We start from the raw sequence: 22,128 nt of genomic DNA, 5'->3' as shown, positions 1-22,128 counted from the left end.
AAGGGATATGGTGGATTCTCTCCTTCTTTTGATTGATGTCCTCAAATCAAGACTGGATGGCTTTCTGGAATATATACTTTAGCCAAACACAGGTTATGTTTTAGTCAAAAATAAGTTATTGGGTTCAGTAAAGGGGTAACAGGATGAGATTTAATGGCCTATGATATACACGAGATCATACTAGATGATCTAATGTATCCTTCTGACCTTAAACTCTGTGAATCCAATGCCTATTGAAGTCAATGGGAGCCTTTCCATTGATCTAAATGGCTGTTGGATAAGGCCCTTGAGGAAGGCTGTGCATTCATATGTACCCAAATTAGTTTTCCAGGCAACTGACTAATCATTTGTATATCTCCTATGGGATAGGGCATTCCAGTTGTGTCTAGCCAAATAGTTTCTCAATATGTAATTTACCATGCTGCTTTTTTGCAAGCAAGCAGAATTTTGAAATCCTGGAGAAAGATATTTTTTTGTGTCCCCATCTTTTTTTTCTCTTTAAATTTTAAAAAATGGGTTGTGTTGTTTTGTTTTGTTTTAAACTACATTAATAGACTGTTAAAGTTGCATGGTTAAGTATTCAAAGAGCATGAAATGACAATTATGGTTCCCCTTGTGCATATATGTTACAATACTGAACTACATGATGTCATATTATTTCTCAGTTAATAAGGCAGAAGGGTTTTGGTTTTTTTTTTCAACAGCCCTATATACGGGATTTTACATTCTGTTTGGCTAGACGAAGAAGTGCACAATATAGTGTGTGTGTGTGTGTGTGTGTGTGTAAAAACCATACTAGTTCAGCTTACTACATAGAACAACATGTGACAGTGAAAATTTGCTGGTTATGTATAGGCCATCAAAGTTCACAGCCAGATTAACTTTGATTAATTTTCTCATCCTTTGATGTACACTGTCTGAGGAAGACTGTGCTAGTGATTCAAAAGCAAATGCACTCTATGAAGTTTACTGACCAAAGGCCTGGCTCATTGATTCTTTCTGTTGGTTTCAGTGAGTGCTGAATCAGGCCTAAAGGCCTGCAAAAAAATTGTGCATGTGAGTAATCCCATTGAGTTGAATTACTCATGTGCATAAGTGAGTTCAATTGCATTACTTGTGTCCATAAATGTTGGCAGGTTCTGGACGAAAATTATTAAAACTGGATAGGTTAGAGAGAAGATACTTTATCATATAGAAAGTGTCAGTAAGTGTTTAAACAACTTTCACAGTGAAAATTGTTTAAAATATTTAAGAATACAATATGCTGTACATATAGATAAAGTTGCAGAAAAAGTATATTACAATTGTATTACTTTAGAAATTGTATGAAATCATGTATCCAAGACTACCGTATATACTCGTTTATAAATGGGTCTACACCAAAATTTGATGATTTTAAACTCTATGGAATCATTGAATTGAATATCTTATACATTGTCGTTTTGTTTACCTGGAGTGTCTGCAGGCATGGAGCCCCTCAGCTCCCATTGGCTGGGAACGGCAAACCGCGGCCACAGGGAGCTGAGGGGCTCTGTGCCTGCAGACGCTCCAAGTAAACAAAACGTCCTGACGGGCCGGGAGTCAACATTTTCCAACCCCTGAAATATGGGGTCAGCTTATGAAAGGGTCATACATTTTTTGCTATTTTTACCTATCTATTTTAGGGGGTCCTGTGAACCCGCAGTGTTCTATAAACTATGTTTTATGTATGGGAGTCTAAGAAATTCCTATTCCTTGCATCTGATGTTCTTTATTCTTTTTTCCACTTAGACTAATTTTTTCACTTTTTGTCTTTCGTGATCTATTAAAGTGATGCAGGAGAACATTTAAATTAAAAAAATAATAAATTGTTAGTTTATAAACCATGGGGCCCTGAGCAACCTAGTTATACCGACCTAGGCCCCGGTGTAGACAGTGCTATGGCTTCTCCCATCAATTTCGCTACAGCCTCTCAGGGAGGTGGAGTGCTGCACAGACAGGAGAAGCTCTCCTATCAGCATAGGTCGCATCTTCAGTAAGCGCTGCAGCGGCACAGCTGCAACAGTGCATCTCTTTTAACTAACTTTTTTTCCCTTTTCCTTCTAACTTACTTCCTTCTACTTTATTATCTGACTATCAGCATTCATGATTTCACTTTACTCTGAGTCTTAAATATTGTTTGGTTCATTTACATGGGAATTTTATCTAAGTAAATCTGGAATTTGGCTCTCTTCATATTTACAGTATCATATCTCCTATTGCCAACTCCAAATGTTCAAAAATCATAAATACCCCAAAAAATCATGAGATTGACTTTAAAATCATGAGACTTAAGAAAGTAATAAATGTGGAGTTCTTGTGATTTGCTTTCTGGTTTCTGAGCCTTTAACGTGCACTTGGGCCATGTTTCCAAGCTTTTTTTCACAACAATGAAGGCTAGAAAGTTACCAGTACTTTTCCTTTTAATGAAAGGTAAGACTCTCACAATATCACTTGTTTTCAGGCGCTGGGTCTTTAAATAAAACATAAAATAAAACATAATATATCCTGAGACGCGTGATAAAGTTGCAAGAGTTGGCAACTCTGAAAACTTACCAGAGTAGTAATTTAGCAGATTTGAAATGAAGAGAAATCTTTTCCCTATTTTACATCTGAGGTTTTTAGCTTTCTTTTCTTTGTACAATGTAGATTTATATTTTGCTGTGTTTTTTTCATATAAATAGAGAAGATTTGTCTTTTAAAAGCTTAAACATTGCAAGAAGATTGAATGTTTATTGCCTGAATTTTCACCTTTCCCTCTCCCCCAAGTGTGTTTTTTGTTTTGTTTTTCCTTAATACTTTTTTGCCCTAGGTCTCAGTCTTGCTCCCTTTAATGTCAGTGGCAAAATTCCCTTTGACTTTAGCAGGGTCAAAATTAGACTTGTTGTTCTGAGTAACACTAAAGCTATTTAAACAAAAATGGTGCGAATATTTGTTTTGAGCGGTAAGAGCATGCTTAGAAGAGAACTGCAGCAGGTTTTCCTCCACTGCAGCTTATTGGGGAGCTGTTGCAGAGAGGATTGGGTGTTGCTTACAAGCTGCCAAGTTTTGATGAATTGGGACTGAGTGTTTTGTTTACTTTGTAGAGACAATCAGGGGGAAAAAAGAGACAAGACTTTAGGGAATATTACAATAATAATGAGAGAACAAGTGTCTCCTGTTCTTGCCTTTATTTCCACAAAGCTTCAAAGGATCCCTTCCTTTTCATAGCAGAAATATTAATCACTAGTGGCTATCACAGATAGTGTGTAGTTGTTAAAAGTTTACCTAGAGTTAAAGCTCCAGAATACTAATTGTTGCAACTTGTTCTTTAAGCAACTTGTGAAATACCTGTAGTCTTAAAGAATTCTCTTTATATTCCATATATAATATTCTTTGTGCTTTCCTGGGTAAATCTGATTACATGATCCTGTTCAACTTGAATATTTTTTTTATTGTAAGAGGGTAGTGATGCCCTCACAGCTTGTAACCTAGATATCTCCAAGGTAATCACGCGCAAGACAATTCACATAGAAATTCTTTACAATGTAATATATTTAAATTTTACATTTCTTGTTCAACTATTGTTTTAGTTTTCATGTTTTATTTCTCATCACTATAATTTATTCATATTGTAAATATACCTAGGTTCTCCTATTTGCAGATTCAGCAGTATGCTATTTTAAAACTACTAACCTACTATTCATGTTTTATAATCCAAAATCCTGTCTGTCCACTTAACATCGCCACACATCACCATGTATCTGAGGCCAGGTCTACACTAACCCCCTAATTCGAACTAAGGTACGGAACTTCAGCTACGTGAATAACGTAGCTGAAGTTCGAAGTACCTTAGTTCGAACTTACCTTGGTCCACACTCGGCAGGCAGGCTCCCCCGTCGACTCCGCGGTACTCCTCTCGCCGAGCTGGAGTACCGCAGTCGACGGCGAGCACTTCCGGGTTCGACTTATCGCGTCCAGACTAGACGCGATAAGTCGAACCCAGAAGTTCGATCGCTCGCCGCCGAACTACCGGGTAAGTGTAGCCAAGGCCTGAGTACCTTCCATATCAAATCAGTAGCAATAGTGAACTCCCTAATGAACTGCTTGGAGTCTCCAGCTGTTATCCCTTTTTAAAGAAAAAACTGTTATTTTTGTTTGTTTGTTTCCTCGTGTTTTAGGTTGTTTTGATTTGTTTGTTACATATTTTTATTTTTTGTGGAAGGTGCTTGAGTAGATGGGGAGGCAGAGTGTCAATGTTGTTAGTCATTCTCTCCATCAGTGTTTATTAATTTGGCAATATACTAAAAATTATTTCTTTCCAAACTGTAACAGTAGATTTTTATCCTATGTTCTGCTTATAGTAGCAAATATATTTTTTCTGCTATCTCAATATGCACACACCCAACTCCTCAATTTGTTACATATTTAACAAAAAAATACTGTTTGGATGATTAATTACCTCACAATTTAAGCAAATCTTTATAATTACATATTCAACTATGACATTATTAAATTAATGTAGAATTGTTTTGTTTCATCTTGTTTCAATAATTATTTAAAACCATATGTATTCATTTCAGAGAGCAACATTTTAAGTATTGATATTTTTACTATAGATATGTTTTTCTTTCAGATATTTTAATTACTTAATAGAAAGATGATCTTATATTATTTTCATTGTGCTCATTGGTTCTGTGCTAACTTCTTAAAATGTATTTAGATTATTTTCTTTGGTTCTATGTTTAGTGTATTTTTTATCTTTAGGATATGTTCATCTTGCTTTTTTTTAGGCAAGGTTTGTTACATTTGCAGTACTAATATTCTCAGTATATTTTTCCTTTGTTATTATCCTTATATTAAGACCATCAAAAAGATATATATTTTTTTTTTTAATCAAAAGGCTCAACATCAATGCCTCATAGGACAGTGGAAGCTGTGTTTGGGTTTTTGTTTTTTGGGGTTTGTTTTTTTTGGGGGGGGGGAGATTTGCCATTTTCTACTAGAATGAGGTCTTCCATGTCAGCTCCTTTGGCACTGGTTTTCTTACTCAGCAGGAGGAAACTGAAAGACATGCCTTTGAGCAACATGATGTGATGGTGTCACAGAGCAACAAATCAAAGTCCTGTTGTTTAGACCAAAATTCTTATTGAGCTCTGTTAAGTCGGTTAAGTCTTCAAAGTCAGCACTTTCTCTCATTCTCTCATTAGATTACTTTTTACTTTTTATCAGTAGAGCTTGATGAGACTTAACTGAAGATTCACAAGAGTCATATTGCAGTTTGGTCTTTGCCTTTTTCATCCTCCATTCTCCCTGTGAAATTCTACTGAACTGCTTTTAGAGCCCATTATGCTCATAACCTTCCCTTCCACCGTGATACACACACAGGTCACCTTGCAGAGTCTTTTGATAACAAAGATTCACAATCATCCACCTTCTAAAAAGATTTTTAGTAACTTGCTATTGCTTCTCTCATGCTTTCAAGGTCTTTCTCAGCGTTTTTCTGTCACAGCAGTTTAAAGATAATTATTCCTCTTCCTCAATCTGAAAAAAAGCCACAGATTCAATTTTTGGATGTTAGAAATTGTACAGTAGGTAGAAAATATAGAAATATTTTTGTTGGTTTCTTTTAAAAAATTATTCTAGAATAAAAATAAATCTTTTTATGACCAAACCCCTTGAGATACAATTTATAGGAATGCCATAGATTTTTTTCCAAGGGAAGTTTATTTGTTTATGCTTTATATCTAAGTATTTTGAGGGTTGTAACACATACAAACTGGCAAAGACTTGTAAAGTCTAAAATAAAGTAATGATCATTATTTTTCCTCAGAAAAATAAGTTTACAATTGTTTGTTAAATTAACATAATGTAATGTTTTCATATGGGTGCTGCTGACCTACACCAGTTTTACCTAAGAGTAACCACATCAAAATCATTTAACAAAAATGAAGATAGATGTTCCTAGATCCAATATGCGGGGGAGGGAATGAAGCTGATTTATCTGAGAACAGTTTGGATCTCAAACTTGATTGTCCAACAAGTAAAACATCCCAAGGTTTTTCTGTAAACAAAGTTAGTTCTTAAAATTAAGATGTGTATGCACGCACGCACGTTTCTCCCTTTCTAAAGGACAATTTGCTGATCTGATTTGACCTGCAGTTACAAAATATTGGGTAGGTTGACTGATTGGCGTGCCCTATCAGAGTTTCAAGTTAAAAGTTGGTTTCCCTCCTTACCGGAAGGCAGCAGTTCCTTTTACCACATTTTCATGAGAGCATATGCATAGCTATGTGCATTCCTCCCAAAGTGCAACTTGCCAAGCAGAATAATTTAGCGAAGTAACTAACCAAGCAAGCAAATCATCCATTTTTTCTGCTATTCATAAGGTATGCAAGGAAACTGAGGTGGGAGGGCAGTGCCAGTCAGTGCCTTCAGGGTTTTTAAGTTCAGGTTGGCAGTCTGTTTAGTGCACAGTAAGTAACTGAATTTCAGTTGTCTGATCCTCGTGTATACTTGCCCTGGCTGCTGGCCAATACAATTTTTCCAGACATGCTTGGATCACATTACTGTAGTAAAAATTATTTTACTTAAAAGAATTCTAACTATATTATCAAGATTTATTCCAAGAGAGGCAACAGAGAGAGAAATAAAAACACCAGTGTTTTGGATCCTTCTGGGATGTCAGCGTGGGTCACAAAGAGTATAAAATAATAAAAATCTAGGGGGTGGAAGCACGGTATTGATCTTTTCCTTCCTGTGGACTGGCTCCATGCTGCAGTAGTCTTTGATGGACGCTGTGACATCACAGCAAGGTTCATACTAATGGATTGCATTTGAATGGTTTCTGGCCAGCTGCCCTGAATGAAGTAGCACATCATTTGTGCTTAGCAAATAATAAATTAATAATACAAATAAAGTATATTTGTAGGTAATACTGTGTTGGATGCCCGTCCTAACTGAGCTGTTGGGGACTTTCAGCATGTACCAAAATTGGTATGTGACTTTTTGCAGGACACTATGAGTTCCCATAGCTTTCTGCATTAGAAAATAATTAAATGAGTTTCTCTGCTCACACAGAGGAAGTGTGATTTATAAGCCAGATACAGTTGGCCTTCAGCTCCGTTCATCTCTCTAACATAAGGTGACACCAACTTTCGTGATACAGCTTAGTAATGTGGTTCTTGGTTACTCCTTCCCTTTCTGCCTCTGATAGCATACCCACACACACACACTAGTGGCCTCATGTGCAGCAATGTAAAGGATCAATAACTTTCCAAAATAGACAGTCCCAAAGCTTGTTTACATATTCTATGATTTGTTAGTGAGAGGCATGTTTCCTCTGTGGCACTGCCTGTGGACCGAACTATCCTGATTTGGTTCCCAGCTCAGGTCTCCCACATGACATTACTGCTGCCGTGTTACTGGGTTTTATTGGTTTTACAAAGAGAGCCAATGATACAGCCTTGTTCTGAGTTCTTTTCAGGGTTGTTATTGGTATGACACCTTCATCAACAAAAATTGCTTCTAAGCCTTCAGTTTTTTTTCCATTTTATAGTCCACATTTTCTGAAGCTTTGCTACACAAACTGGACCTAATTTGCCTTTTACTTGACACAGAAAAATCTATTAGAGTATATCATGAGTTGTATGGATCATACCACACCAGTATGTGCCAACTTTTCTCCAAAATAACCATACTGTCTATGCATTTCTCATTATTACTTCTTATCAGAATTATTACTTGAAGGTTGAATTAGAGCTCATTGATCCATCAGTGTGGTAGAGAATATGGCCAGCCTTAGGTCATGTTTGCCTTTTTAGATTTGCAAGATAGGCATTTAAGGTTCATAGCATTCTGCTACAAAACCATTTTAGCTTAGTGTTCCCTCATGAAGAGATTCTGCAGTGCATACACTTTGGTTGTCCCCAGCTTGCATGCCTGGCTCTCTAGTGATCTAGGCATTTTTTCTTTCTTGTTTTGTCCTGTATTGTGCTTGATCATATTAATCTCTTTGCTTTTGGTTTGATAACTTTTTTAAATGTTTCCTTAAAGGAATTACAAAGGCATTTTCGCTTTCTTAATCTGTGTTGTATACTTGATGCTTTATGCAACTAGTGTGTACTCCTACAGAGGGAACACTTCAGTCTCTAAGAGGAGCCTTTGGGGATACTTACCTTTGAAGAAAGGAAATTTACTTAGATGTAATTGGAGTTCTCTTAAGGTCATAATTAGTGAGTGGTTTTCTGGTTAAGATTCTGTCTTGTTTAAAAAAAAAATCTTTAGAGACAATGACTCGTATATTTCTCCCTTTGACACATGTGCCTCATAAGAGCAGGAACAAAATCTCATCATCTTTCTAAAAAGCTCCTGAGTCCTGTTTATGAGAACTGGATGATAATCCCTTTAGTTTAGAGTATGCCATCAGGTTAGTGTACTAGACTTATAGGCAAGTGTTCTCTCTCTCTCTCTCTCGTCTTCCCCCATCATAGTTTACCCGTTTGTTACTAATAACTTTGTTTCTTAGGATCAGAGTCTTCCCTCAGATAATTTTTCTCAGTGTCCATTGAAGTGTGCAAATACCTGAGAGCAAATAAGGTGCAGAGTGGGTCTGAGTCTCAAGTCAATTAGGATGCTTCAGCTACTCGCAGGACTGGGTCCTTGATTACTGTATCTTTTTTTACTTTCTAATAACATTAAAAGAAAGCAATCTTTTTGTTGAAAATATTGGTTAAAGTTCTCCTTTCCCCACCCCTTCCATTTGGTATCCTTCTGTCTCACTGCAAGGAAAACTTTATTCAGTTTGGGATTCATAGTGTAATGAGTCCTTCCATAGGAACACTACTGTCTTCACAGGAGACAATATTTAATATGATAAAAGCTGAACTAAAGGGGTAGGGGGAGAGGTAAGGAGCTGGTTGGTGTTTCAGGGCAGGGATAATCTTGGCGCAATGGATCCCAGATCCTTATTGGGGCTTTGGGTACTATTACAGTACAAAGTAATAATAATAGAAACTCAAATAATATACCGTATTTTCCGGCGTATAAGACGACTGGGCGTATAAGACGACCCCCAACTTTTCCAGTTAAAATATAGAGTTTGGGATATACTCGCCGTATAAGACTACCCCTTTTCCAACGCACACCAAAAAAAAATTTAAAAAAATCAGATTTGATTTCAATATGGTAATTTTAATTCAAATGCTTATGACATGCAGGTACTTAGCAGGAAAACTGTCACTTATAAACATAAGGCTGTTTGTCATCAAACATGTAAACATAAAACAGTGCAAGTGGATTAAACTTTTCCTAATTCACTCTAAAGCTGAAAGGAAGGATAAGACAATAAACCCATGGGAGCTGCCATGCTGTTTGTTTTCTAAGCTGTCAACCAAACTGGAACTGATGATGATAGGAGGAAGATAACAAACAAGAGAGAGAGAGCAAGTGCCGGGCAAGTCCCTGGCGAGTTAGCAACGCCCATCATAACTGCAAGCTACGGTATTTTTACAGGTTTTGCTGGCGTGACAGTTTCCCTTTAAAAGCCTTCAAAATCCTCCTGTTCGTCATCTGATATCATAAGTACATCAATGACATCTTGTGATACATTTGTAAGGCAGTCATCGTATGGATCGAATTCCGTATCAGATGGTGTGGTCTCAGCTTCGGCTTCCTCTTCATCTTGCCACAAGTAGTCGTCCTCCATACTATCTAATGAATTTGATATGCCACACTTCTTGAAAGACTTGATTACTGTTTCTGCATCAATATCATTCCAGGCTTTTATGACAAACTTGCACAAAACATCCAACTGTGGAGCACGCATGTTTCCTCCTTTTGTGAATGACTTTTCGCCGCTAACCATCCATTCATTCCACTGTTCTTGAATGCGATCTTTAAATGGCTTGTTTAGGCACACATCCAGTGGCTGTACCAACGATGTCAATCCTGCAGGAATAACTGCCGCATCTGTGTTTAGTCTTGCAAGCATTTGCTTGGTGCTGGGAGTTAAATGAGCTCTGAACATATCCCACACCAGTAGACTACATTTTTGAATAAGTCCACCTGGTCGCCTGCTCCATACATTATCAAGCCATAGCTTTACCCCTTCTTCATCCATCCAGCCTTTTTCATTCACATGTACAAAACAACCAACAGGGAACTTGAATTTCGGCATTGTTTTTCTTTTAAAAATAATCATTGGTCTCAGTTTGGCGCCATCAGCTGTGCATCCTAGTACCACTGTAAAACTGGACTTCTCATGTCCTGTTGTTTTAATTAAAATTGTTTTTTCACCTTTTTGATGGACAGTTTTATTTCCAACCATATCAAAATTCATTGGAGTTTCATCCATATTTCCAATACTACTTAACGCATAGCCATGTTTAGTGCGCTGTTGTATTACGTATCGATGGAAACTATTTACTTTGCTATCAAGATCTGCAGGTAATTTTGGGGCAATTTTCATCTTTTGCCTCAGTACCATATTATGCCTTCCCATGAATCTAGTACACCAGGATACAGTGGCCTTAAATCTGTTGCTGTGATCTGGGTTAGATTTGGCCCACTGAAGTGCAAACAAATGTATTTTATTTCGTGTCACTACATAACCGTTTTGGCGATGCTCATTCACCATGTCTGCTACATGTTTTTCGAGTTCTGGCCAATGTGGAGTGCCTCTTCTTAATGCACACTTACCCCTTGGCATACTCTTTAATGCTTTTTCATTTGCTTTCCAGTCCCGAACCATCTTTTCTGTTACTCCATATTGTCTTGCAGCAGCGCAGTTATTATGTTCCATGGCAAAGTTTACAACTTTAAGTTTGAAACTGGCTTCATATTTCTTTCTTCTTGCTGGTGGAGCCATGATGGGGTTTTGACTGTTGGACATTTGTATACTGTACTGTATGTACTGGTGCTATACTGTATGAACAGGTACAGATACTGGTGCTGTACTGTATGTGGTACCCAGTATACAACAACCAGCCAATCACGGCAAGCGATGTACCTTACCGGCGATTGGCTGGTTGTTGTATACAAAGCCTGCTTGGATTGGTCAGCTCTCCCTGCCTGCCCAGCCCTCCCTGTCTCCAAGACTATCAGAGCGGTAGCGCAAACACGCCTCTTTCACCCGTCTGGCCCGCCCTTGTATCCTATTACCTCCTTCTCTGCCTCTCAGATCTTGCACATGCGCGCCTGCGCCGCTTCACTGCAGTCCTCAGGAGCGAGATCTGAGAGGCAGAGAAGGAGGTACGGTAATAGGATACAAGGGCGGGCCAGACAGGTGAAAGAGGCGTGTTTTTCTGGGCACAGCGCCGCTCTCTCTCTTTTTTCCATACCCCGGGCGTCCCGGACGCCTGCCGCTTGCTCCGCCCTTCACTTACACCTTCCCGGTGAGGCGCCCCCTCACCTCGTCATCGGGCGGGGATGCGGCCGCGGCCGTTTTTGAATTCCCCCTACCATATGCGGCGACCGCAGATTCTCCAGTCCGGCTCGGAAGTTTCAGCACCCGCCCTATAAGACGACACCCGGCGTATAAGACGACCCCCGACTTTTGAGAAGATTTTCCTGGGTTAAAAAGTAGTCTTATACGCCAGAAAATACAGTATTTTACTTCCTTGTTTTTCTTTAATTGCACATCAGATTTCATGTACTTAGGTCACAGTATTCCTCTTGTTAACTTTTTGTCGTTTAATTTGCTATTTTCATTCTCTTACCTAGTTTCTTTTAAGGTATGTTGGTTTTCTGTCTTTATTTTTTTCTTTTCGTCTCTTTTATAGGGGCCCTTCAGATCTGCTTTTTATTTATTTGGAGGAAGCATGAGTGCAGGAGACTGGACTAGATGACCTCTCGAGGTCCCTTCCAGTCTTATGATTCTGTGATTTAATTTGCATTTAATTTGTGTTGCTTTCTTATTTGGTTATCTGTCTTTCTCAATGTGTGTGTCATCTTTGTTTAAAAGGTACCATTAGAAAAGCCATCTTAAATTCTTCCGTACTATTTGTAAATTAGGGATTATTGTATTTCCGTAGCAACTCTATAGTTAAATCGTAGATGAGTTTCCATTCTAAACCCTTATTTTCAGTTGCTAATAAATTCCTCTAATTTCTTTTGGCCTTCTAGACACACAGTATGCTATTATTTTAAGGATGAATTAGTTGCACACTTTTACCATTGTGATTATGCTTGTCTGTATATATTTATATTTCTCTGTCCAAAAATATATGATTCTATAAAGTAGCAAACATTTTACTCATTTAACATTTAGTTATTTAATCAAGGGAAGAAGAGAATTTAGAGATTTTAATTCCTAATCACTTTCTCTAGTGAATATGCCTAGGAAATGTTTTAAGAAATACCCTATAGACCATAGTCAACAATATGCATTGATAACTGTAGCAATCAAATTCAGTAACATTTCATTATGGTTCTAGGTTCCATGGTTCCCTTTTCCATGCGGATTTTACATGCTGAACTTGAACAGTACCTAGGAAATCCCCAGGAGTCACTTGATAGACTGCACAGCATGAAAACAATCTGCACAAAGGTAAAAGCTTCTTTAGACCAGAGATTCCCAAACTTTTTTTGCTGTGCCCCATTCTCCAGGGGAACCACATAGCCCGCCCGCTCTCCCCCTTCCAACTCCTGGTTGTCCAAGGCAGAAAGTGACTCATTGAGGGGAACAGGCGACGCACACTTGGGACGTCGGCAGGGCCTGATGGGTTCCATGGTGGTGTGGTGTGGTGTGGAGCGGAGCAGACTGGGGCTCCTTGTCCTTCTCCCCATGCCAAGAGCTTCTTGCTTCTGCAGGCTCTGGAGGGTTTAAAATACATGGGGCTGCAGCCGACTGGGTGTCTGGGCAGCAGCAGGGCAGTACAGTAACTCCTCGCTTAACATCGTAGTTATGTTCCTGAAAAATGCTACTTTAAGCGAAACGATGTTAAACAAATCCAATTTCCTCATAAGAATTAATGTAAATGAGGGGCTTAGGTTCCAGGGAAATATTTTTCACCAGACAAAAGAATACAGTATACATTTTAAACAAACAATTTAATACTGTACACAGCAATGATGATTGTGAAGCTTGGCTGAGGTGGTGAAGTCAGAGGGTGGAAGAGAGTGGGATATTTCCCATGGAATGCCTTACTGCTAAATGATGAACTAGCACTCGGCTGAGCCCTCAAGGGTTAGCACATTGTTGTTAATGTAGCCTCACACTCTACAAGGCAGCATGAATGGAGGGAGGGGAGACAGCATGGCAGAGAGAGACAGAGACATACACCATGTGTGTGTGAGAGAGAGAGAGAGACACGCATTGCCCCTTTAAGCACACTGACCGCACTCTAAGTACACTGTCTTTTTAAGTAGATTAGCAAGTTGAGACAGCAGCTGCTGCCAGCAAGCTCCCTCCGTCCTGAGCCCTGTGGTGTACCCCCCTGCTCCGTGGATGGGGTACGGGAGGTGGGGGTGGGGAAGGTAGGGGGACACCCTGACATTAGCACCCCTCTTCCCCCCCACCTCTTCACAGCAAGCAGGAGGCTCTCGGGAGCAGCTCCGAGGCAGAGGGTAGGAGCAGCACATGGCAGTATGGGAAGGAACAGCTGAACTGCCCGGCAATTGATAGCCTATTAGGCGGACGCCGGACAGGGAGCTTAGGGGAGCAGGGAGCTGATAGGGGAGCTGCCAGTCCATCCTGGTTCCAAGCCCCCATCAGCTAGCTCCAACAGGCTGCTCTTCCTGCAAGCAGTGGACAAAGCAGGCAGCTGCTAAACAACGTTATAAGGGAGCATTGCGCAACTTCAAATGAGCATGTGCCCTAATTGATCAGCAACGAAACAATATTAATCGGGATGACTTTAAGTGAGGAGTTACTGTACATAGGAGAGGACATAGGGAATCCCCAGCAGTCAGGGAGGTGAGGAGAGGGAGAATAGCAGGCTGCTGTTGGGACAGGACTGGGCAGAACTATGCCCCCTGAAAACCTCCTCATCCCCTCTCCTCCCCCCCCACCCCCCCGGGCAGTGCACCACAGTTTGAAAAACTATGCTCTATACAATAGAATCTCTTAATGTTTATGCAGGTATATTTTCCTGCCTTTACCCAAAGCATCCGGTGTAAGACTAAATTTAGGCTTTAGACTAGCCCTGGCAATGGGGTGGTATTTAAGAGCAGGAATTGCACAAGGAAGGGATTGTGCCACTCTTTCCACAGCTTCTGGGGAGTAATTTACTTTCACTCCTTTTTGGGATGTAGAATTCTTCCCTCTCTCCCCATGCCTGCCAGCTCTGTTGACTGAGGTAAGGGGGGAAATAGCTGGGGAGAAACTTGGCTGCACCTCTCTCTGGCTATCACCCAACAACCTGATAGGGACTGTTCATGCCTGAGTAGAAGGGCGTATCTTCTTGTACAGCTGCATGAAACTAGAGCATAGTATAGCTCTTACTGACCAGGAAGTCTGCTATCCCCCCTCAAAAGATATTAGCACTCTGGATAACTTACAGTGGAAGTGAGAAGGTGGCTGAGGTAGTATCTTCTATTGGACCAACTTCTGTTGGTGAGAGAGACATGCTTTCAAGTTTACACAGAGCTCTTCTTATAATGTAAACTCAGAAGCTCATCTATCTCACCAACCGAAGTTGGTCCAATAAAAGATATTACCTCACCCACCTTGTCTCTCTAATATCCTGGAACCAAGATGGCTACAACAACATTGTATACAATGATGGAAGTGTCCGTTATTTGAAAATTCTAATCAGTTATTTTTAAAGATTGAGATTTAGTGCAGTGTTCTTGTTTTTAACAAGGGCTTTTCAGTGCTGAAGTTACGAGTAGTGCTGTTGTAGGTACTCCTTGTACACAATTGTGACAAAAGCTTCCCTTTACAAAGTTTACAACAAATACCTCTTCTAGTATCTCAGATTAAGAGATACTGTTTTTATTTATTGTAAACACTATTATAAATTCCAGATTCGCTCTTTAAAGAACTAGCATACAGTTGTGATACTGAAAATTTTTGCAACTTTACCAGCGATAAATATGATTACCTCAGTGTTTGTCGTATTGGCTATACTTACTCTCAGAAATTCCTTGAATAATACAAATGCAGAAGTTAGATAATTTCCAACATTATTTCATTATTTAAGACAGTTGGCAAGTTTTACCAATGTATTTAATAAAACAAAACATAGAAGAATGATTAGGATTTTAAACCAAAAACCAGGACTCCATTCTTTCTGCTGTGTACAGGGTTTGGCAGATGAAGGGTTCTGTGGCTCTTGCCATACTGTTAGAAAGAAGAACTGTTTGGAAACACTTATGGGATGTACAGAGTTTGGCAACTGGGAGAAGTTCTTTTTGGGACATTTTTCATCATTTTGCAGAGTGTATCTGCTGTTGTTGGGTTTAGTGTGTGGGTAGTGTTGGTGGCCTCTCATCTGGGGGTCCCTTCTGGCCTTAAACTCTTACTCTCTGTGACTCTGACATTTTGACCCACTGGCCTTATGTCCTGCCTCTTCTCTGACTTTCCTTCACCTGCTCCTGGATAAGCACTCTTCCTCATCTTAAAGAAACTCACCTCCTAACTGCTTCTGAGCTCAGCATTAGCATGGTACCTCCATATTGAATTTTGCATACATTGGCTGTCTGGTATTTGAAGTGCCACACTCTTTGGCATGTGTCAGAGCTTTCAGCTGGCTATATTAAAATGGGCAAATCCCAGTTATGATATAATTAGCCATGATTCCCTGCCAGAACAAAGATGTCTGGTCAACCTTGAGATAAAAGATATGCATTTCCTCTTTTTATTTTCCTTTTTAAAGGAGATATTACTGTTCAGTTATTTTAAAGGCCTAACAACATATGGCTTTAGTTGTCTGCCATCAGATACATATTTTGTCTTCCAGTGCACCTCTAAGACAGGAATGGCAGGAACAGGTGTAAGGGAGAGAGGAGGGAATAAAGAGGAAGATGCGCAAACAGGACAGATGAGAAATTTTACACAGTTGGTAATTTAACCACCTAAAACATTTGAAATTGTTTAGGAAAAAAAAACTAAATCTGACATTTCTGCATATATAATTGGTCGCATAAATCTGCTAATTGGGACCTTGTCTGCAGTGTTCATATGTAGAACACATTCTCCACATTAAAAGAAAGTCATGGCACAACCAAAAAAATAACATTAAAAATAAGAGGGAATTGATGATGGGGGAATCTTTGCAGCCATAAACCAATAGTGTTTTGTTTTATTACTTTAAAAGTGAAGGAGTAATATTTCAAAATCATTAGCCCTCTTTCTCATTTACAGAAGTGTCTATGGATCCCCATTATGTAAATGTGATGATCTTGGAATCATAAAAGCTAGAGGTGGGAAAAGACCTATTAGCTCACCTTCTAGCTCCCTGCCAATGCATGATTGTTTTCTAACGCTTAGTCTAGTTTTTAATGAACCAGTGAGGTTGACACCACTTCCCTTGGGAGACTGTTCCAGTCTAATACTAATACAGTCTCATTGTAAGAAAATTTCCTCATATTCTGTTTTCCTTTACTTAATTTCATCACATTACCCCTAACTTAAACTTCTCTGTATAATCCTAAATATTACCTCTCACTCCTTGGTGTTTACACCATTCAGATATTTGTAGACATCATTTTAGCCAATCTGTGCAGATCACATTTAACTCTTTCATTCTGCTCTTAACTCAGTCTCTCCAGTCCCCTGATCATTTTACTCTTATGTGAACTCCCTCACATTTGCCAGTGTGTTTCTATAATCAGGTACACACAATTGCACTCAATATTCAAGATGAGGTCTGATGATGTTGCACTCAAAACTTCATAGGGCATGAAGTCATCTCTAAGGCTCAGCCAGCTAATCAGTTTTAGTCAGTAAATACTTAGTCATGTTACAGTATAAACCAGGGGTGGGCAAACTATGGCCCGCGGGCCACATTCGGCCCACGGGACCGTCCTGCCCGGCCCCCGAGCTCCTGGCTCGGGAGGCTCGCCCCCGGCCCTCCCCTGCTGTCCCCCCTCCCCCGCAGCCTCAGCTCGCTCGCTCACTCTGCTGCCAGTGCAGTGCTCTGGCCGGCGGGGCTGTGAGCTCCTGGGACAGCACAGCTGCAGAGCCCGGCCTGACCCAGTCTCTGTGCTCCATGGTGGCGGCAGCGTGGCCCAGCTGTAGCACCATCAGCCACCGGTGCTCCAGGCAGCGCGGTAAGGGGGCAGGGAGCAGGGGGTGTTGGATAGAGGGCAAGGGAGTTCGGGGTGGTGGGCAGGGGTGTGGATGGTGGTCGGGGGGGAAACAGGGGGTTGAATGGGGGTAGGGGTCCTGGGGGGCAGTCAGGAAGGAGGGGGGGTTGCATGGGGTGGCAGGGAGCAGTCAGGGGACAGGGAGAAGGGGGGGTTGGATGGGGCAGGGGTCCCGGGGGGGGACCATTAGGAATGAGAGGAGGGGTTGGATGGGGCGGCAGGGGTCCAGGAGCAGTCAAGGGACAGGGAGCAGGGGCGTGTGGATGGGACAAAGGTCCCAGAGGGGCCCTTAGAGAACAGAGGGGGTTGGATGGGGCAGGAGACCTGGGGGGAGGGGGCAGATAGGAGGTGGGGACCGGGTCACGACCCCCTCCCCTAACCGGCCCTCCATACAATTTACGAAACCCGATGCAGCCCTCAAGCCAAAAAGTTTGCCCGCCCCTGGTATAAACTGTAGCCAAATGGGCAGGTCCTATTCAAGAGAGCTCAAGGATTGGCATAACCAAAGCTTTTCAAGTCAATATCAAGGGGCATAATCAAAGTTTCTGTGGTCAGTTAGTACAACTCCTGCTTGCATAATCCTTACTAGGATTATAATATTAGTATTATAGAGTATTATAATTCTCCCATTGTGATAAACACCAAATTCACACAGAAAAATAAAGGTTACCCTAATCAGGGTCATGCATGTATAGCTAGAGTTTTGTTATGCATTCCTTATGCAGATTGTTGAATAGAAACTTTTCCCAGAATCCAGTTTTATTTAATCAAATATACAGCTGTGGATAGGCCTCAAGGAGGAATTTAGATCCTGTACATTTTTCCGCTGAGTTCAAATATAGCCATGAGTATAACCAGTGAAACAATCACAGGAACTGCAGAATTGCATGTCCTACAATTTGTGTCTCATTGCAAATTCTGCCTTTTTCTGCAGAACTTAAGCTTCTTGTTTTAGGGCAGGGAAACGGGGTGGAAATTGCTAGTGCACTGTATGGTGCCACTAGCCTTCCCTGCATAAATCAATATGCTGTTAAGCCAGCATTGCAGAGAACTGTCTCCAGACAAACAGTAGCATCAGCAGCAAAGGTATGAACTGTTTCTTCCATTCATTTCGATGATGTGTTCACTTGAAAATCTAGCTGGGACCACTTAAATGCTAATACCACCGTGAAATAAACTCTAACAAACGCTCACCCGAAGACAAAGCTGCCTTGGACTAAAATCATCCCTGGTGTAACCAGAATGAAATCAGTGTAATTACTTCAGAGTTGCATTTAACCCATGATTATCTTCTGTTGCAAAATAAACTCTTTCCTTTTGCCTGCCTGTTGACTAAAATGGCCATTTTTGTACGCAGTTGAAGAGGCACTAGGCTCCTAGCTGCATCTTTTGGCACCTAAGTGCCTTTAAAAATCTATTCCTTAAGTTCCTAAACTCCATTTTCAAAAGGCTTTTAATGCCTAAGGCACTTTTAAAAATAGAATTTAAGCTCTGGAATCAATTGATCTCTTTTGACAATTTTACCCTATTTCTTTTATTGTTTGGAAAGCACAAAGCACATTTTGAGTGCTACTGCACTGTAAATAATCTCTCTTTAAACTGGCATGAGCTGAAAGCACTACGTACGCAGTGCACTCGGCCCCCAGGAGAGGGAATGCCTCCTATGTTGCTGATAAACTAAACCCACCAGCTAATTAAAGAGTGAGTGGTTTAACAGGCTCTTAAGGGAGTCCCATTCAGTCTACTGTGACCAAAAAGATGAAACTGAAATGCAGTGATTTATGAGGGGATGGGAAGCAGCAAAAATAGAGTAATCTTCAGGAGTCAGAGAGACATTTGGATACACCATAGCGGGACTGGAGAAATGCAATTGGCTTACATTACAAATGAAACTGTAGATATATATATTTTCAAGGTGCAGATATCTTAAGCCAGAAGCTCCAATAGTTATACATACTCATTCTCCAGATAATCCAGCAAACATAATATTTTGCTCACTCCGTAGCTTATATTATTTAAAATCTCTAATAAATAAAAAACAGCAACAAAATCCCAACTTTGGGAAGGAAATGGAGCTGAGAGTTAGAAGGATCGTTATTTAATTAAGAACAAAAAAGACAAATTCGATTTAAAACCAGAGCATCAATGAATTTATGGGATACATAAAATAAAATTTAAAAAAACCTCTTAGTTCTCTTCTGGAATCAGTTTCACATTTTTGCAAGAGATAATAATCATTCTCTTCAGGGGCATATTTGATATTTTGCTTAACAAAATGCATATGTCCCTGGTGTATGCTGTCTTTTAATGCTTTGTGAGTATCATAAACCTGAACTCTAACATCAGCACTACAGTACAAAGGCTGTCTGTTATGATTGATCTAGCTATAGTAATAATCAGTGATTTTGAAATATGTTCATGTGAAACACTCCTGTTTGAATTGTTTTACATACAGACTATGACAACTGTAGATAATTTGCGTATAATACAAAATGCTGCCTAATTCCAGAATGCCTGTTTAAACTCATGTTAGTTTTAAACAATTTTCTACAGATATTAGAAAATTTGGAGCAAGGTTTAGCAGAAGATGGAAGTATGACTAACATTACACAAGAGAACACACAAGGTAGGCATTTTTTTAAATTTTCTTTTTACAGGCAGTGTATTTTTATCATTTGCCCAAGTATGCCAGAAGCTTTCACAAGACTGCCCCAAAGCTATTAAAAGAGTACTGTGATTTTATAGTCTCTTCAGCCTCTGAAATGATACACCTTATATTTTTATTTGCTGGAATTCATTTCACAGTTTCACCTTTTATTTTGATCAAATTGGTGCAGTAAATCAAATCTCCTTTGAAGTTTGAAGAAACAAAGAACATGGCTGCCATTCTGTAGTGTTGGGTGTACAAGAAAATCAATTCATTGCTGAGGCACTGGAGAGAGACCAGAGGGGTATCTGTGTTAAGAGGCTCATTGCCTCCATCAGTCTTCTCCCCTGAAATCTGAGAAACTTCGTTAGATCCAAATTTTCCCTCCTTCCCTGTTGGTCCCAGCAGATTGTATTAATTTGGAGGGTCTTTTGCTATGTATTACCCTATTTTGATTTAACATTTATGGGAGACATTTTCTTTTTTCCTTTTCATTTTAATTAACTTATTTTTTCAAGATGATGGGGCAGGAAGAAAGGAGATTTAGTCAGGAGCTGCTGTTTGAGAAACCTGACAAGAGAAACATTCCTTTTTCCTGATAATTTTTTTGGGGGGGCAGCCCTATACTACCTTTAAACACGTGGGGTGGGAGGGACGGGAAGGAAGGAAAAACACAGGTAAGGATGAGGAATAACATTTTCTAAAGTGTCTTAGGCACTTGAGAGCCTAAGGCTCACTAAAAATCAATGAGACTTGTGGATCTGGGCCTTAGTATCCCAACGAGACTTAGTCGCCTAAACTCCACTACAATCCATAAAACCCTGTTTGGCTGCCTCCTAAACCTAAATTCACTCAGCACCTAAATTTTTGTTTTAAAAGTTTCCAAGAAACCAAAGATTTTGCCTCTGTGCATGTGCACAACACCTCACTCATGGCGTCCAGATGCCTAACCTGCAGCGGGATCCTCAAATCAGGTGAAGATAGGCGGGGAGATGCCTATCTCTCCTGCTGGGCCCAGTCTGGTAAGCGTGCGGAGAGCATGCTTACTGGATGGCGACTCTTCAGAATCCAGCTGGAAGAAGGCGAAGTGGTGGTGGTGCTGCCTCCCTTATAACATTTAGCACAGTAGTTAGAGCACTTGCTTGGAATGTGGGAGACCCAGGTTCAGGGGTCTCACACCTCTCAGGAAGGTGCTCTAACCATTGAGCTATGGGATATTCTGATGTGGAGTACCCTCAATCTCTCCTGCTGAAGTTGGATATATAGTGAAAGAGTGATTGGAGCTGGGGGACTGGATCTTGGGTCTCCCCAGGTGGTGCCCTAACCACCGGCCTATAGTCTCATTTGCACTTTCTCTCTCTGGCCCTATGATTATGTAAGTATTAATATAAAGTGGAACAGCTTCAACAGGAGAGACTGAGGGAGCCCCACATCAGACTATACCTTAACCCCATGGTTAGGACACTCTTCCGAGACGTGAGAGGCCCCTGCTTAAACCTTTTCGCCCATCAAGCAGAGGTGAGATTTGAACCCAGGTTTTCCACATCCTGGGTAAGTGTTCTAATCTCTGGGCTAAAAATTATAAGGGAGGTACCATCACCACCTCCTCCTCTAGCATTTCTTGCAAGGAACCACTTAGGCACCTAAGTCATCTGACACCATGAGAGGATTGCAAGCAGAACATAAGCGCCTCCCTGACTTAAGCATCTAACTTTGTCAGAGGAGCGGGGCTTAGGACACACCCCTCCCTTTCCCAGTCAGCCTTTCCCATTGGCTAGCTTAAACATCCCAGCATCATCTTTTTTATGTGGTAGCTGCCCCAATAAATATGTATGGGTGCTCAGTACACTGCTAGCTTTCAAGTTTTGTGGGCTGACGATCATCCTGGACATGCCAGGTATTTTGTACCTCAGAAGCGGCAACCCTAGTCACTTTTTGAAAAATGGGACTTAGGCACCTAAGTCATTTAAGTGCTCTTGAAAATTTTACCTGACATGAGTTTTTAGGCACTGTAACGGGGCAGATGAACCCCTTACCATGTCTAGCAAGCTAGGGGTTAAAATGTCCTATCACAGGAAGCCAGAAGTCTTTCTGCCACTGCCAACAATCTATGAATTAACCCGGTTAACATTCCTCCAGGACACTGTTCCCCTAGAGGGTCTAGGACGGGGTAGGCAATCTATGGCACGCGTGCCGAAGTCGGCACATGAGCTGATTTTCAGTGGCACTCACAC

At 40.6% G+C, this 22,128-nt stretch overlaps 1 protein-coding gene across 4 annotated transcripts in view; it reads left to right on the top strand.

Annotated features, from left to right (window-relative positions):
• The window catches only part of TRAPPC12 (trafficking protein particle complex subunit 12), a 97,704-nt gene that overhangs the window by 57,397 nt on the left and 18,179 nt on the right, over positions 1-22,128 (top strand). For all 4 annotated transcript variants that reach the window (XR_006174108.2, XM_042848747.1, XM_005289650.4 and 1 more), the window contains 2 exons: positions 12,432-12,544; positions 19,801-19,873. Coding sequence is in view for 3 of the 4 variants with exons in the window: in XM_042848747.1 (XP_042704681.1) it covers positions 12,432-12,544; positions 19,801-19,873 (186 nt within the window). In the remaining variant the exon portion in view is untranslated. The remainder of the gene's footprint in view (positions 1-12,431; positions 12,545-19,800; positions 19,874-22,128) is intronic.

The sequence above is a fragment of the Chrysemys picta genome, chromosome 3, assembly GCF_011386835.1.
Source record: "Chrysemys picta bellii isolate R12L10 chromosome 3, ASM1138683v2, whole genome shotgun sequence".
In the NCBI taxonomy this organism is placed as follows: domain Eukaryota; kingdom Metazoa; phylum Chordata; order Testudines; family Emydidae; genus Chrysemys; species Chrysemys picta.
Note: the sequence above shows the minus strand (reverse complement) of the source record. Positions and strands in the feature narration are given on the sequence as shown.